Source organism: Charadrius vociferus, unplaced genomic scaffold (assembly GCF_000708025.1).
Source record: "Charadrius vociferus isolate BGI_N301 unplaced genomic scaffold, ASM70802v2 scaffold404, whole genome shotgun sequence".
Lineage (NCBI taxonomy): Eukaryota > Metazoa > Chordata > Aves > Charadriiformes > Charadriidae > Charadrius > Charadrius vociferus.
Window position 1 is genome coordinate 1,462,989 of NW_009648443.1, and position 17,241 is coordinate 1,480,229.

General features: G+C 38.2%; 1 protein-coding gene across 1 annotated transcript in view; it reads right to left on the reverse strand.

The window, feature by feature from the left end:
- BAZ2B (bromodomain adjacent to zinc finger domain, 2B) overlaps nucleotides 1-17,241 on the reverse strand; it is an 84,584-nt gene that overhangs the window by 9,638 nt on the left and 57,705 nt on the right. Inside the window, exons 19-28 of the mRNA XM_009885467.1 lie at nucleotides 16,522-16,776; nucleotides 15,554-15,768; nucleotides 14,115-14,189; nucleotides 8,732-8,975; nucleotides 6,713-6,775; nucleotides 5,633-5,777; nucleotides 2,259-2,923; nucleotides 1,405-1,678; nucleotides 1,072-1,227; nucleotides 467-627 (exon numbers count right to left, since the gene is read on the reverse strand). Coding sequence (XP_009883769.1) covers nucleotides 467-627; nucleotides 1,072-1,227; nucleotides 1,405-1,678; nucleotides 2,259-2,923; nucleotides 5,633-5,777; nucleotides 6,713-6,775; nucleotides 8,732-8,975; nucleotides 14,115-14,189; nucleotides 15,554-15,768; nucleotides 16,522-16,776 — 2,253 coding nt within the window. The remainder of the gene's footprint in view (nucleotides 1-466; nucleotides 628-1,071; nucleotides 1,228-1,404; nucleotides 1,679-2,258; nucleotides 2,924-5,632; nucleotides 5,778-6,712; nucleotides 6,776-8,731; nucleotides 8,976-14,114; nucleotides 14,190-15,553; nucleotides 15,769-16,521; nucleotides 16,777-17,241) is intronic.

The following is a 17,241-nucleotide window of genomic DNA, read 5'->3' on the forward strand; positions in this document are numbered from 1 at the left end:
ACAGCCAGTGAATTCTGAACTCTTTCACACTCACAACCATCACACGTTCTCCATGACTCTACAGTGCTCAAAGAATGATGATGTACTTGTAGGCTTTCCGAAAGCACGGACAGCCACAATCACCCAAACCAGGCAGAACTGTGGCAAAACCCACTATAATGAAGCAGTCTACGAGCAATAAAATCTTTGCATTCACAGAAGGTTAACAAAATGTGACGGGAACTGCACACTGTACAAGAACGCTCTCCGGGAACTGCCATTCTGAGCACCTTCAGCTGAAGATTTAACTGCAGTAAAATGTTTCACACACAAATATCCATGATATGGCTGCAGTGGGTTTGTTTTATTTTCAGACAATTAGAGATGGAATAAGAAGGCACTTACCAACAGCAAAAGGACTGCTACTATCTACTTTAAATTCTTACCACTTATTTAAAAGAGACATTTTACTAAAAGTTGGTTTTACCTTAACTTGTAAACTAGCTGACGCAACTCTCCTCTCTAGATCTTCCACCTGCTGAAGAATAGCAAGATCCATCTCCATTGCTTGTTCTTCTACTGACCAGTTTTCCACAACATCCCGAGTTACCTGGTTATCTTCATTTTCATTGATATCAATAATTGCAACTGTATTTGAGAATCACATTTTTATTATTTTAATTAGTATAATAACTTCTCTGAGTAAATTCAAGCTGATTTCCCTGTCAGTCCAGTCAAATGTTGAAGAACTGTTGTACTACTCTTAAGATACCCAATATGGACAACCAATTCTGTAGGTTTTCAAACTTGCAATTTAAAGGCAAGACGGGGAAGGAGAGGCTGAGCTAGAGATGGAAGGAGCTTAAAAAGGTTACCAACACTTAGGCCACCAGAGCAATTACATTAAACGGGAATTCTCCAAACCTGTAACCTTCCAGAACAAGGCTGGAAAAAGGCAACTACAGACAATGAGGCCATTACCTTTTTTCTCCAGCCACTACTCTAGCTCTGTACCTAGACACATCTCAAAGAGCTCTATGCCAGTTGGCTTACACCCCAACACCACGCGTAACATAAATATCAGTTACCTACCATCCTTATTTTTGATGCAGGCCAAAGTGATATAATCCATGTGTTTCTGTATTTGCTTTTGTAAGGCCTTTTCTCTTATTCCCCTGAGATGCAGCACTTTAAGCAAAGATTTTAGGTCCTCCGGATCAGTAATCCTCCACCACCCATACTGCATTTCTAAATCAAGACAAGCAGGTAAACACTTTGCAGGCGTTCATTATGCAATCACACACAATCAGAATAAAGAAATCATCTAGCCAAACTAAATAATAAAGAAAATAAACTGTAACATCATAGTGGCACTGTAGAAATTCTTCCTCACATAGTTTCACCTTACAGTTATATTATACTTACCTTCCGGTATAGGCTTTGGGTTAGGATAATCGACTGGCTTGGCTACTTCAACTGCCGCCGAAGGGGCCGGAGCTGTTTTTTCAGTCTGCAGTGCTGGTGAGTCACTTTTACTCGCAGGAACACTAGACGCCAAGAACGAGTTACCATTCACTTCTGATAACCCCAACCCTGATCCAAGAGCAGGTAAAGGAGATGAAAATGGAACGTTTGAAGTAAGAACTCCCGTAGGCCATCCACAAAACTGAAGTCCCATTACAGGCAGTCCAGTCTTCATCTGCTACACAGAATATATTGTTAACACAATCACGACTACCATGATTAATTATTACCAAGAAACCTGAATTGTGACTAGGATGCTATTCATCAAACGATAACGAAAACATAAAGGAGGCCTTTACCCAGTACTTTCGATTAGTTTAAGAAGAACTAACACTGACGTGTAATACTCCTTATTAGGGCCCCGTTAATGCTTTAAAAAAACCCAGCTTTTAAAGAGAGGGTGTGGTGTGTCACAATTCTGAAAACCAGGTTTTATTTATTTATTTGCTTTTCATTTAGTACCAGTGGTCAACCTCCTGAAAAACAAATTAAATTACTGCAATACATGTACAAAATATTATACACTGGCTTACCTAATTTTACCAATCTTAATCTTTTTTATCAAAAAACTTCCAGTATTATAAAACACGTGTAACATGGAATTAGTTACTAGCATTTAGGAAACAACAACAACAACAACAACAAAGAAAGGAAGATATATAATGATAGAACTTCTGTGAAATAATTTGTGTAAACAGAAGTTCCGCCCAAATAAACACAGCAAATTCAGACTATTCAAAAATTCACTTATTTACCTGCAGCGGTGACAATGCGAAAGGACTTAATCCCATTGGGCTCTGCGCAGAGGTTGAGCCCAGAAGAGGGGACGGAACAGGTGAGGGAGACTTGGATGGTGGATGCGACTGAGGGGTGAGTGACGCTGCAGCAGCGGGTGCATCTATCTGCGTAACCGACGTGTCATCGCAGGGCGTTCTCGGCAAAAGGCTGAACCACTGTCTGCTCTTTTCCGTAAGAGTCTTTAACAACTGATCATTTGGAACTAGCGGAGAATTGTAAAACTTTCCCGCCCCACTTGCGTTAGGAGTGAAAAGATTGTTAGAATCAGACTTCTCAACAGCGCCTTGTGACACAGAGGGCTGAAGACTGCAGAGAGAGGTTTTTGAGTTACTCGGATATGACAACGTGCAGCCGTTTGCTGCGCTGCCGTTAGGTTTTGGGGACACAATGTCAGACTCAGGTGGCATTTTTGCTACCTCTAACAGTTTGCTTAGTTTTGAAAACGACCCAGGCTTCTGTAAAAACAAATTAGTGTTGTCCTTTTCTTTCAGGTCTTCCTTTTGCTCACAGTGAGTTGTATTTAAACAGTGTAATTTTTCTTCTGTCTCAAATTCTTCTTCTTTGATATGAATGCTTTCTACCTTTTTTAACTTCTCTTTTTCTTTTGCAATTTCTTCCAGGCCTAAAAACGTACAAGAAACATGGATAAAATATAACAGACAAACTAATTTAGACCATTTTTATCATCATAGTCAAATAGAAAAATGACTTCACATGCTAGATCACAATGGCTCTTTTTTTTTTTACTTTAAATGAAATAACTTCTCACTTTACAGAACACTTCATGGAAGGAAACACACTTCAAGACACACACAGATCTAAACCCTGCTAAATGCCTGGAGGAAAAAACAACCTCAAAGTAGTTAACGTAGCTACAGCATTCTCCCTTAAGATGCGTGTATGTCCAAAAGTTTGCCAGTGTGAAGCCTTTGAAAGGGACAAATTTTTGGCAGCTTTCTTTTTGCAACACTCTTCATGCTTTATTGAAGAAATCTGTTTATATCAAGGGAGTACAATGTTTATAGCCTTAAAGCTCATTATTGCAACAGACCATTTCATTAAACTCACAGCCAACGACAAAAAGGAGGACCAAAATTCCTGTTGTGAAACCAAATATTCCCCAAATATTGAAACACAACATTAGATGTTTTCCCTTTTTTCAATAAAAGTCATTAACAACTTTGACTGTGAAATAATGTCAACATTATTGAGTTTAAAGCTCTTTCAAGAGCCACCCACAGCGACAACTGAGACTCCACACACAGCTAAGCAGACAGATCCGATCGGACAGTGTGGCATCTACGCAATTTGAAGTACAACAAGGAGAAGCTGATTGCCAAAGCCAGTTTCTTCAAGTGCACGAGGTGCAAAAGATCTTTTCTGAAGAGGAAAAACATTTTTCTGTCTTCTTTGCTTTCCTTGTCTTTCTTAACCATTTCTTTTCTACTCTTACACTGTCGTGTCAACTTAGACTAAAATTCTTAAGAAGCACGAAATGGGATGGAAAAATGTCAGGAAAAGGGGGAAGAGGCAAAAAATCCAACATTCCAACTTCTTAAATTATTTTCATCAGATATTGCAATTGCAAATAAAGAAAGGACTTTCTGGTTATGGCCAGAACATCCACAAAATTTTACTTGCTCGTTCTGGAAAATCATAATTTCTACAAAGATGATTCACTGAAAAGAATATCACCTCCCATTAAAACTTCAAAATATTTCCACAGTTATGGCATACGTCTAGATATAAATAATTTGAGTATCAGCATAAGAATCAAAATGACTATACAAAGAGGGAAGAAGTATTTATTAAATGGACTGATCGTTCAACAGTTTGTGTCTCGCACTTCCAATGTTTAGGTAAAGGAATTAGGAGCAGATAAACTGTAGAATTTCCTGAAACAGGGCAAAACTAAGAGTGGAGGGGAAGAGGGAGTAGTTGAGAACTTAAGAACATGTTCATTTTGCTATTCAGGATTAAACTTTCATTAATACAACATATTAAAAAAATACAGGTTTGCCCTAGAGTTCTTGGCTAAAACTTCTGTGTGGGGTTTTTTTTGTTTATTTGTTTTTACTATCCTAAAACAGGTAGATATATTTCAATGATTTTCTTTATGTACAATTTACAAAGTATTTGGGGATTCATCTGTGTAAAATATAATAAAGTAAACAAACAAAAAAACCCAATAAAGTGAACTATATATATAATATATAAGTGAACAAAAGGAAGGCAAGCAGTACAAGATACGACAGTTTACCTTCTGTATCCAGCTACTCATGTGCAAAACAGTTCCTAACACACCGCGTAAAATAATGCGGAACAGGAGACACAGAAAAATTATTTTTTTACGCTACCCATTTTAGAAAGGTAACTTGGAGATCAAGATTAGATTTAGGAGAAGTTCTATGGCTGGTTTCTGGGGTCAAACAGGGCTCAGATCTCATACCAGGCTGTAATGTTAGTTATTTTAATTGAACAGCCCTCTAGAATGATGCGATTCTCATGAGATCACGCAATTCTGATGTGTATCAGAGATTTCTTTTGTTCTTTTTTGAGGGAAAACAGTGAGGGTAATGGCGTTTTGGTTCATCTGTATCAGAATTACAAAGTATTTTTCTGTGCCCAAAATGAAGGCTTATGTTTAAAAATTCTAATATCCACAAAAAGGTCAGATTGATACATATTTTCTGCATCTATCCAATTTAAAGTGTGTGAAAGATTCAATCTCAGTTGGTATATAACTGTCACAACTACAAAATTACATTTTAATTTAAAAAAAAAATAACTGTAGCTTTTGCTGGATTGGAAGAAAGATCAGTTTGTAAAATACTGAGACTAAATCACACTGTTGATTAGAAAACACAGTACTTCACTGTGTGAAAATAATTTTCATATTTTTGCAGACATAACAAATCTTGAAGCACAGAACAGTCCGTGTATTTGCACAAAATATAAGAACTGAAGATGAAAACACTGTATGGTCATCCTTGTTTCTACATGCAGAGTTCACCACCATAGGGAAACGCAAAATAGTGCAGAAAGAGTCAAAAAATATCCCATGTAGATAAATATGAAAAAGTGTAACATATAACAACTGAAAACTTCCAAAACATTAATCTTGAAAGGCATTCACTGATATTTCATGATCAGAAAGAGAGTATCAGAGCGCACCATATGAACTGAGAGGTCTACTGACAGTGGCCTGTTGAGCCTCTGGTTGAAGGTGAAGCCTAAAGACCTTGCTGCAAAACATTACAGCCTACAGAGATGGGCCACGAGTCCTGGCACAGCACGCCTCGGTGTGACATCATTCCTTGATGTTTCTTACCTTCTCCACTTTCCATGCCTTCTACAAAAATGCCACCACATTGGGGGAGAATCCAGAATCGGCGCTTGTAACGATCCTGACCAAACATCATGGAACGCAAACAGTGCGAAGCTTCAAATAACTTCTTCCTGTACTGGCTCTGTTGCTGTTTTAAGAAAGGGGAAGTGTTAATATTCAACAGGTGGAAAACATTCGTTATAACAGAAAACATCTCCCGGCTGCCAGACTGAACGAAAGTTCAAGGGTCCCACGAGGAGGCTCTCTGAGAGACTGTGTGTGTGTTACATGATATTCTACTCCCAACCACTGCCTTGATGATGATAGTTAAAGAGCTCCCTTTAAAGAAATCAATTCAATCACTACCTGGTTGAGCTTAAGTTCATCAGTCTTCCTTAAAAACACATTTTGCAATGGTAGGTCCTGTCTTTTTAACACTGACTCTCAGAGAACAACAGGATCAAAGATTTCATTGCACGAGAACAGCTGAAATCCCATCAATTATGCAGTGACAGCAAATGGTAAACAGAGCACCGAAGATAGCTGATACTGCAGGTCCTGAGGGGCAACTAATGAGATATTTTAACTGGTTCATAAAAGAATGAGACCAATAATGTCTGAAAATAAATTCTGTATTCAAACACAAACAGTTCTCTGAGGGGGGGGCAACAAGAATTTCAGTTTGTTTGTTCAATTCTTGCTCTGCTAAATTGACACTGCTGGAGGTCAGGCGCAATTCTGGACTGCTCATTTATTGCCATTTGGAACGCGAGAGAAACCAAGAGACAAAGTCTTAAATGACGAACTTCCTCAGAAGAAGAATAAAACCATGGGCCATCAGTACCCCTATCTACAGCATTCTATCATTATCATTTACTTCTCTCCTCCTGTTCCATTGTTTCTTCTTTCAAAATCTGAAGCAAAGGCAGTTCTCTGTATTGGCTTGGAACACAGCTGCAGAAGGGAATGAGAACTGCAATAATTTCTTTAATGGAAGAGTCATTGCTTCTCATACACAAAATTTATCATCCCTTTTTAAGACCAACAAAAAGAAGTATAGCAATTAGACAAATAACCTCTCACCTTTGTCAGTTTTTCAATCTGCTTCTCTAGTTCTTCAACACTTGCTGTCTGGTCCCCATCATCCTGTAATCACCAAATATACTGTCACACCAAATTTATTTCAGGGTAATATCATACTACCATGTCTTACTAATATTACAGTAAAAAGATGTAACAGAAAATGAGAGGCAAATTCTAAGGGTAAAAAAGCTCAAATTTTGTGCTTGTTCAATACATTTGACTGGGAACAATGTAACTGGGAAAAGATGTATCTTGAATCTTTCCAATCCATCCCAGATGCATACGAAGGAGAAAGCTCATGGCCAGATGTTCGCTGAAAACATGCTTTTACCGGAAGAACTAATTCAGTTTGTGCAGGAACACTTCAGACTATAGAATTTAATCTTAATTTCTATGGAGCTTTTTGGATATTCATTCATTTCTAAGTGTTTTTCATGCATGAAATAATGGAATCTGTCAAAATCTCGTTAATCGGTCTTTGGTCGGTGCACACTTGCATTTTATTTCAGTGTTTACAAGAAATTGTAGAGCCACTTTAAACTACAATACTGCTATAAAAGTTCCAGTATTAATCTTGCTGATTTTTGAACAGGAACGCACCCATGATTAAGTCTATGGTTCCCTTCCTTCTTGACACAATTTAAAAATGAGAGACATTTCTGTAAATTTAGTTCAAGAAAGTCTTTGGGGATAACAGTATGTTTCCAAAAGAATACAACCAAAATCCTAGGAGCTCCCAATCACTGCTCCCCAAGACACTACTGGTCTTGTAGTTCTTGGCACTATAAAAGCGCACCAGAGTGAAACACCACGTACAGCGTGAACTCAATGGAACTTCTGTTATATCAGAAAATGAATCTCTCTACAGCAGTTACAGAACTTTTCTCTACGAAATGCCCAGTGCACCAAAATAGGAGATTGTTGTAAAGGGAAAAAGATTAAGGGATGGATGTGACATTCGATACCTAAATATCACTTATTTTTAATTCTGAAGCATTAATTTGGAAGAACTTTGTGCTATGCCTCTAAGGTATTCTCTTAACATTGTAGTACTTAACAACCATACACATTATAGTACTTGAAATAAATCTGGAATATAGCACAAAGGGCTGTTCCTACCCTAGAAAGCAGCTGGGTTTCTAAAGAAGAGTGTGTGCAAAGATTTGAGCTCACCTACCCTATGTTGATACACGCATTGTTCAAGCTGCCATATCCACAGTACCCATAAAACCTTACTTTGAACTCTGATACCCGTGCATAAATGGATCATTTTCTGGCAAACAGTGTGACACCCATTGCACTAAAATGTGGTGTTCGGTGTTGCTTGTCTCTTCTATCAGACTTCATCCAGTAGAGAATTCTAGAGCTCCACAGTGAATCTTACAGTCCTGTGGCACTTCATTTTGACTTTTGTAGGTACAAGTCAGCTCAACAAGCTCAAAATGTTTCAGTGATCCTTCCTGTATCTAACCTGATATTGACCAGAAAAATTTGTCATCAGGTGATCAAATACAGTCAGGCAGCGACTACGCTAGAAAAGTTATGAAAAAATACACAGGACGGTCACAGGCAAGTTTTATAATAGATAACTGTTAAATACAACTTTACACTTCTTTATTATTTTGTTAACGAAAAAATGACCTTTATTATTCTCCAAGAGAAAATTACAGTTACGCTTATTGGCTAACAAAGCTGCAGTTCTCTGGATCTGTTACAATCTTTCAGAATTTCAGAGAAACTAAGACTAAGTCAAAACAAGTAAGCAGGAAGAAACCAAAACCAAACAAACCCAACCTAAACCAAACCAAACCCATGCTATAATAGCTATCAAAAAAGAGTAAAAAAGTACTCCAGAAAATAAACTTATTCCAAAAAATTAAAAATATTGGAAGTAAGTTATTCTTCCTTCCTTTTGGTCATGAGATTTTGGGGAAGCAATGACGTATTGCAGAGAAACAGAAGGAAAAGCAGGTTTACACTTATTAGTTAATTAAGTTCCACTATACTTATATCCCTTACCTCATCCTCACAAACTTCTGCCTTCTTTCCTTTTTTATCTTCTTTGTCCTCTTCATCCTCATCATCCTCATCTGCCTGATCATCACTGTCGTCATCGTCATCATCATCATAATCACTGTCCCCCCCCTTCCGTCTGCGTTTGCGGCCCGGTGTTGGTGTTTCCAAAGAGTGCTGTTCCTCTCCTACATCGCCACCTCCCGTCGCATCTCTTTTGCCAGTTTTCTTGGCGTGAATGATTCTGAGCCTTGAAACACACGACAAGGGGTGAAACTATGGACTACGTCTGAAGCATAAATACACCTTTTGTCCTACGCGACTGAAAGTAAATCATATATTTGAGATTCAAATGAGCTCTTCTGTTCTAATACGACATTGTATTTTCTCAGTATTTATTGTCATCAGTCAACAAGAAAAATTCAGGTTATAAAACCCTTTAAGCCTCTTATTCAGTTCTGAATAGAATTGCTGCTTCTCCCAGGTGAATTTTATTGCACAACTGTTTAGAAGAAATGAAACACAAGAGGGATTCTGAAAAGCCAGAAAGACAATTAGAAGAATGAACCACTTCAACTGCCTTATGCTTTGTTTTATGCATTTAAGAATATGATCAGAAAATACCTGCGGGGGGGAGGTAAATATCCTCAGTCGGAAGTAGGAAATTATTTACATTTGCTTGGCAACAGCAAAGTTGGTTTAATTTTTTTTTTTTTTCAGATTTTTATGCATTTTTAATTTCTTATATATTATTTGACTTTAGTTCTTTGGCTGATCTTTTTATTCTAGGACATGCTTTCTTTTCTGAGAAATTTTAGCTACCTAAACTACTAGGAGATTACTCAATCAAACTCTTGTTTTTCCTCTTATGAAAGAAAAGGGAAACTTACATACCAGTAATTATGGTTGTAGTAGACCTTCTTCTTCTATAAAACCCCTATAAGACAAGATTCCACACAGCAAAAATTACAGTTCCACCTATCGGGGAGCTAGCAGGCAAACATGCTGAATCACAGGAGGTATGAATAGCCAGGCCTAACCAGTGACTTATAAAGCAGACCAAAAATGCAACTGACTGAGAAGAGATTCATAAACATGTGTAGAAAAGACAAAGATTTTCGTAAGAGATGACTGGAAGAAGGTAGGATGGGAAAAGTAGAACGGTAACGACAAACACAATTACCAGTACGTAATTTTTCCTTGTCATACTTCTCTCTCTTCCCATCCTACAAACCAATATTCCATACAGCAAGTGGCTACATGTACGCTGAGTGCGGTACAAGCACTGGCTTCAGGCGCGCGGACAAACGCAACAGCTTCCAAAATGCTGACAACAACGCCGGTACTCAACAGCACAGATTTAAACGAAGCTGTCACCGCTCAACCACTAGCAGCACTTTTTAAAAAGACCGTCAGCAAGAAATCATAAAGAGGACTTCTTTTTGCTTGAAAACAGTTTGGCTTTGGGTTTTTTTCTGGGGGGCGGGGTGGGTTTTTTGGCTGTTTTTTGTTCGTTTGTTGGGGAGGTGGTGGGTTTGGGGGGTTTTTGTTTGTTTGTTTTAATGCAATGGTTAATCCACTAGAGATTTTAGAAAGTTTTACACTTTTATTTTTTCCAATACAAATGGATTTTTAGCTATTTAAAATGTGTTTTTATTAAAAATATTTCTCAAGCCTCCCAGTGAAGTTGGAAGCAAGTAACGTTCTCAGGTCCGGTGCAAAAAGCCTTAGTCTCACTGAGTATCAATACCACTCACGCTTCCACCAAGTTAAGTTTTTTAGAAAAAAAAAGATAAATTCCTTTTTATGAGGATAACTTCAAACCATCAAATCCTCTTCATTTGGACTGGAAATTCCTGCCTATACACAGGAATTAACTATCAAAGCCACTAGTCAATGATTGGATTGACTGCAGCACGGCTGGACAATTTTAGAGACAAATTAGACTACAATAATCTTGAAGACAATTTAATAATAAAGCTGGCAGGTGGAAGTTCAACGATGGGCAAACACCTCTCTCATATACCTAAAAGAAATGAGAAGAAGCAAAAAAGGCTACTTGCTGAAAAGCAAAAGTAGAGATATAATGCTGTCAAGGACTAAAGGAAGCCTGCACTACGAATGACAAGGATGGAAATGAATCAATGATGCTCTATTTTAATAGCACCATAAGCATAAGAAGGCACCAGTCTGTATCTGAAGTAGCACAGAGGCAGCGTAACTTAAAAAATGTCCAGGTATTTGAAGAGGTAGCATAATGTTCCTGCTTGTACCTCAACATACAGCTCACTGAGAGAAGAAAACCTGCACTCAGAAAACCGTTTCACCTTTCTCACTTCCAGGTATCTACCAAAACAACACCTGCAGCTGGTGAGAGAATTATAAAATCGATTGGCCTATAAAAAGAGTGGGTGACCCATTAGGTAATTAGATGTGTGACTTAAGCCTGCCCTAATCTAATCTGTAATGTTTACTAGATCATACAAGGAAAATTAACCTTTTGACTTAATTTTCATGCCTTCCTCATAATTTTTGTACCCAAATATACGGTAGTAGCAAGGTAACTACCTACTTTCAATGCACTTTTAACATACTTCAGCATGGGTCTCAAAATTGTATGTTTCCCAAGTCAGCATTACCACCTGCTAACAAAACTCGGGGTGCGATTTCTCCCCTCATGTAACACTGCTCTTGATATACCATCACCGTTTACAGTTGAGATGGTCTCACTGGAAAGAAATTAACTTACAAGGAGTATGCCATAATATGGGCATGTTAAAAAGAACACTGTTGCAGTGAAAAAGTTTTTTCTGCGGTATTTCAAGTCTTGTAAAGAAACAGATATTACCTAATCCTTCAAGTAGCTATATTTCATTTTCATTCCCTTTCATATTGATCAAGCTACAAAAGAGATGCCAAAGGGAAGACATGTACTGGAAAAGGAGGCGCTGAGATTATGATTACCTAGTTATAAAACAGTTGAATCATCTCAGGTGAGACAAGTCTTCTGACTATAGTTGTGATACAGAAAGCATAAAGAAAGATTATTTGATTGCATGAGACAGGTGCCTTTACAAAAATGGTGATTAGTATCAAGATTCACATCTAAATGTGACCGAGAACGAATCAGACGCAACGTCGCTCTGACCATCAGCTCAGCAGAAACCGCCCAGGCAGCTCAGAGTTCAGCTTCCAACCACACATATTATGCTTATCAAGGAATTTTGTTCAACATCCTTAAGAGAGGGAGAAAGAAAGAAAGAAAGAAAGAGAGAGAGAAAAAAGCATCCCTACAGGCTTTTACACAACAACTCCTTTTTCCAGCCTGGGATATTAATGTTGCTTTTCTGTATCTTACAGACACTGGCTTTCATATTATCTTTTTCCCCCATCCTGATAGCCAGTTGAGGAGCTAATCTCATAAAAAGTGAGAACATAAGCACAAAAGAATCACTCAGTGCAAATATCTGATACAGGCAGAATCTTTTCTCACCCCACTTGGATATAGTTCAAGACAGTCTGGAGGCAGTGGTATGAAGATTCACCACAACAAACACTAGCAAACCAGGCTGAGATGAAATAAACCCGTTCCATAGCACCACTATACACTTCCCACGCACGATGGGCTTGTGTTGAGGGTCACGTAAAGGTCTGTACGCATATGAAAAGCGTACACATCCCTGGATCACATGGCGAGCAGTCAAGATACCAGATACTCCTATGCAAAACTGTTTGGGACTGGGATGCTTAACAACTAGACTGAGCTTTGAAATGGATGGGCAAGATAACATACATAAGAATGACGTCTAGAAGCAGGAAAAAAGACCACACAGAAGACTGAAATGGACAGATTTCTTTTCAGAGAAGCCCTGGAACAGTTGTAAGACTTTATGAAAAACACCAACTGACATAATAAAGAAGAAAACATTGTTTAAATGTGATCAAAGAAGGCTCTTCTAAAAAGCTTCATCAGAAAAACAGTGGAAAATCCAAAGATTTGAACCAAAGATGAGAGAGATGAATGAAGTCCAAAGAAGCAGAAGAACGTGCCTGAGCACTTCTGCGATACTTACGCTCGAAAATAAGGACAGCACTACTGGAACCCAAAATCCACACGTGAGGGGGAAACATAAGAAATAGAGAAATGACTGTAGAAAGGAAGAGGGGCTTGGGACTTCAGGGTATTATGCCCACTATTTGAAAGGGAAGAAAAGAGAGATCACGAGGAAAAGGGAGGATCCTACAGCTACAAGTACTTACAGTTCGATGGAGGGAGAGAAAGACTAGGCGGTCCCTAAGGAGACAGGACAGGTAAGAGTCCCATTCCACTAGTGACAGCTGGCTACATCAGGACCTCAGAAACACTTTTTACTGTCTCCCGTAGAAGGGATACAGATGAAGACAGGGAAAGCATTTGTATTGTCCTAAGAGATAAAAATATATAAACCCTGTGCAGACTGGGATCTGCAGCTTTAGTAGAGAATTTGCTTTTATTGGTCTATTTTTTCCTCTACCTCCCTCTTGTCCTTCTTCTTTACTTCTTTCCTTCTTCCTTCTGAGATACATTAAAGGGAAAAAAGGGAGACATAAGATTAGAAACACAAGTACCTATAAAGCAAGGACTAAGAAAGGAGTTACCATTCCCAGTAAGAGGTAAAGATGATTAAGAAAAAAAGAAAGTAGGGTCTGGCTATGTATTTTTACCCCCTGTGATTCATGACTTTATGCCTTCTAGCTTCCTGGTAGGTGGAGCCGTTATGTTTGCTGTATGGAATTTTGTCTTGTAGGATGGGAGAACAGTGGATATGAAACTGACAACCTTTAAAAAATTCCAAATTTATTTTAAATAAAAATATAAAAAATATCTCAAAGTTTGCATTCTACATATGATCCCTAGCTATAGGGAAACACAGAACATTGACAGATGGGAAACATTACGATAACATCATATAAATTAAGCAAAATTCAATTGGTCATTGTTGTATGAAACTCACGTCATCTTAAAACGCCTTTCAGAATGGATGCTGGTAATTATGCTAAGTCCAAATAAACTTTGATAATGTCAATAGCGATTTGACAGCTCCTGTAATACTCCAGTTAAAAATTTTTAATTTTCTTCCAAAGAATACACAATGGACTTGATTTTGCTCCAATTTTGACGGACACCAACCCTCCAAACCTCATGCATCTCCAATAGATTGTAAAAGACTGGTGCTGCACCATTCTAAATCCCCATCCACCTTAACTGGGCAGTTCAGTTACTAACTTCTTGGTAAACTTGTAATTGCATCAGCTGATTTTGTCCTTAGAACCAATTGCCTACATAGCACCATATCTGAGCAAATGCAAAAAAGCAGTATATTGTAATATTTAGGGAAATGAAACTTACTTCCGAAGTTTGCCTTCAACCATCCATTTGTCTCTCCTTAAGTTTGACATATAATCAATGTTTTTATCAATTTCACTGTCAAAGACAAAATAATCCATTAAATGTGAACTTACATATCTTCTTCTGATAGACATTTATGTACAGATACTTTGTCTCAATGATCTACCCTGGAGAAATGTTTTAAAATTAAAAATAAATAATTTTAAAGCTAGGAAATTCCATTACTAGGAATGCCAACATAGCGCACTCTGTACCTGTGTCAGGTAGTCTTTTTTTTATAGTATCACGTAAGCTTTCTTTCCATAAGAAGTATGTCATTCAAAGAATTCAACATTTCTTTCTGTACTTCTAATTCACTGTCAAGCCTCTAGGTGTATTTGCCACAAAGCATCTAGCGCTGCACTGAAAACAAGGTTATCAGCGGTACATCTATGGTATTCTAACCAGGATCCATGTGATCTACAAACTAGCGTTCAATTTTCACTGCAGAAACTAAAGAACCAAGAAAAGTGCTTCAGGACAGTGACCCTCTGTGAGCACACTTCTGAGACATCCCTAAAAAAAGTTCTGAATGTTCATTTCTACAAATCTGATTTAACGGTTGGTCATCTGCAATAAGATAAAGTTTCTTACTATGATGAATTTGATTAACACACATGAACTCTCTTGCGCAGCGTGTACAGAGCACTTGCGCTGCCCTCTTCTGTTGTTTTTCAGCTATGGTAAGCACAAAGCACCTCTCTCATCCTTGCCTTACACAACACTAACTCACTTCTACAGCACAGTACACCAAAAGCAGCAGAATTCACCAGGGAACAAACCAGCGCTCAGTTAGGTGATGAAAGACTTTACCACAGTAAGTATGTAGGCAGAGGTACAGGCAACCCAAAGACTGGCACTTCCTAAGTTTTTATTGCATGTTGTTGGGTTTCAAACATTGTTTAACATAGAGGGTATTCTACCTATGAAACGCTATACCTTACTGACCACAAACGAAGTACACGCTTTCTTGACTTACTACCATGATAAATCAGGCTTGCCACCTCAGCTTATGACCCTCGTTAAAGTCTTTGGACAGAGAGGTCTTAAAAAACAAAGAGGGAAAACAGAGTACTGCAGAACCCTTATACAACGCTTCTAAATTATTCCCGAGAAGAGTTAGTAAATTTATTTGTAATCAACCTCATATTTTACTCAGCAAACAGCTGCAGAAATTTTGGTGCAAGCTTTGAAAACAAACTTACAAACAAAACATGGAAAAGTTTTACTCTTCCATCGTATCAGAAGTACATACAGGTAAGAAGTAGTAACATAGCAAATTTCAGCTTTCATTATACGAACATCAAGAATCCTTCTGTAACAGAACACAGTGTATACAGTATTTTTGAACTATAAGATTTTTATTTTATTTTTATAGACCTGTTGGGGAAAAATCTTACCTTACTACACTTTTGCTGCATGCTAACTCATTGATGAGAAAAGCAAGTACTGATGCTTTCTGAGCCGGAGTGTGCGCCTGAAAAGCTTTTGTCTTCAAGCTCTCCGTCAGCTCAGTTTGCCCACAGTGAGCCTCCATGAATATCTGCAGAATCTCGGACACGTTATCTCGATTGATACCAACATTCAGTAAGTGTTCCCCAAGAATAGTTTTAGCCTAAGAAGAGTAAAGACATTTTGAACAATCACATTAAAAATACTATTTTCCCTGCAGGCTACATTATTGTTTCTAAAACAGTGGGGTGGGTGTTTGCATTTTTACAGGAGGACTTTAATCAGGATTTTTCTTTCAAGCTATTCAAGTGTAAATCTTGAACAGAGTAACAAATTAGAATGCCTTCACCTCTAAGCTCTTAAGAACAGAGATAATATTAATGAAATTGGTTAAATGAAAAAAGACATGGTCCAACTGGAACTTGATGAATACTGTTTTGTAAAATCGTTCTATGTAGAGTTCTAGAGTAGAAAAGAGCAACGTTGGCTTGAAAAAGGAGGACAGTAAGAAAGAGAATCATGAATGCATCAGAGTTTTGATGAAGTGATGTAGAGAGCAGACTACGGAGTAAGAAATGGCAAGATCCACTGAGAGTACAACATGAGGGCAAGAATGATAAGGGGGGGGAGGAGTTAAAAGATACAGTCACAGATGTGATGGTGCCCTACAAGAGGTCCAAAGAGAAATCGGGCAGGGTAGGAAAAACGCCAGAAATGTATCACTTCTGGAAAATGGGAAGGTTGACAAGGCACAGAAAGTCTCTGAGTAACATTAGAACAGCAACACCAAAGAGAAGAAAAAGGGAATGCAAATCCAAATCAGAGAGGCATCAAAGATGCATTAAGAATGCATTCATAAATACAGAGTGGTTATTATGGAATATTTTCCTTCTTTTTTTTTTTTTTTTTTTTTTACCTTGTATCCTGTAACAAGTCCTGGATCACAAACAGCTGCAGAGACAAGCTTTACAAGCAAATCTTGTACTTCTCCCATGCTGTCCCCTATGTTTAGCAAACCCTCTTGAAGAACGCTCAGGGAAGGGACATCCACGTTCACATCAAAGCCAAGAACTTTACCAAAGTTGCGCAGGAACTGCACTACCATGAGACAGTCTGAAAACGCGCTTCCATCAAGAACAAGGCCTGGGATGCGAGGCAACTCTGGCAAAGGCTGAAAAGTAAAGAAAAACGATGAAAGATCCACTAGTATATTTCAAAAGAAAACTTTTTTGATACTAGCTAGGGAAATTGGCTGATACTTCCATATGACCTACAGCATGCCAATGCTAGAAGGTAAAAGCTATGCAGAAGCTGCCCCCCAAATCCCATCCAGTAAATTTAATTCAAAGCTGAAGCACATTTACCTTTTCACATATTGTAAGAGGCAAGAATAATAAATAGTTACTTTTTGGCCAGGAGATGCTCTCGGGCCCTATTCTGAGCCAGACTACAACAGGTGGTGTAAAAACATTTGTGGGACATAAGGAGGGGAATTCTTAGGCACAGAGAGGGCTCGAACCTGAGGCACATCAAGTCCTGAAGGACGAAAACTAAGAACACAAAAGACTGGGAAAGTAATTTGTCCAAGTAACAGCTTAGAATAGTTGCGCATACAAGAAAAGCTTTATCTAGTGCC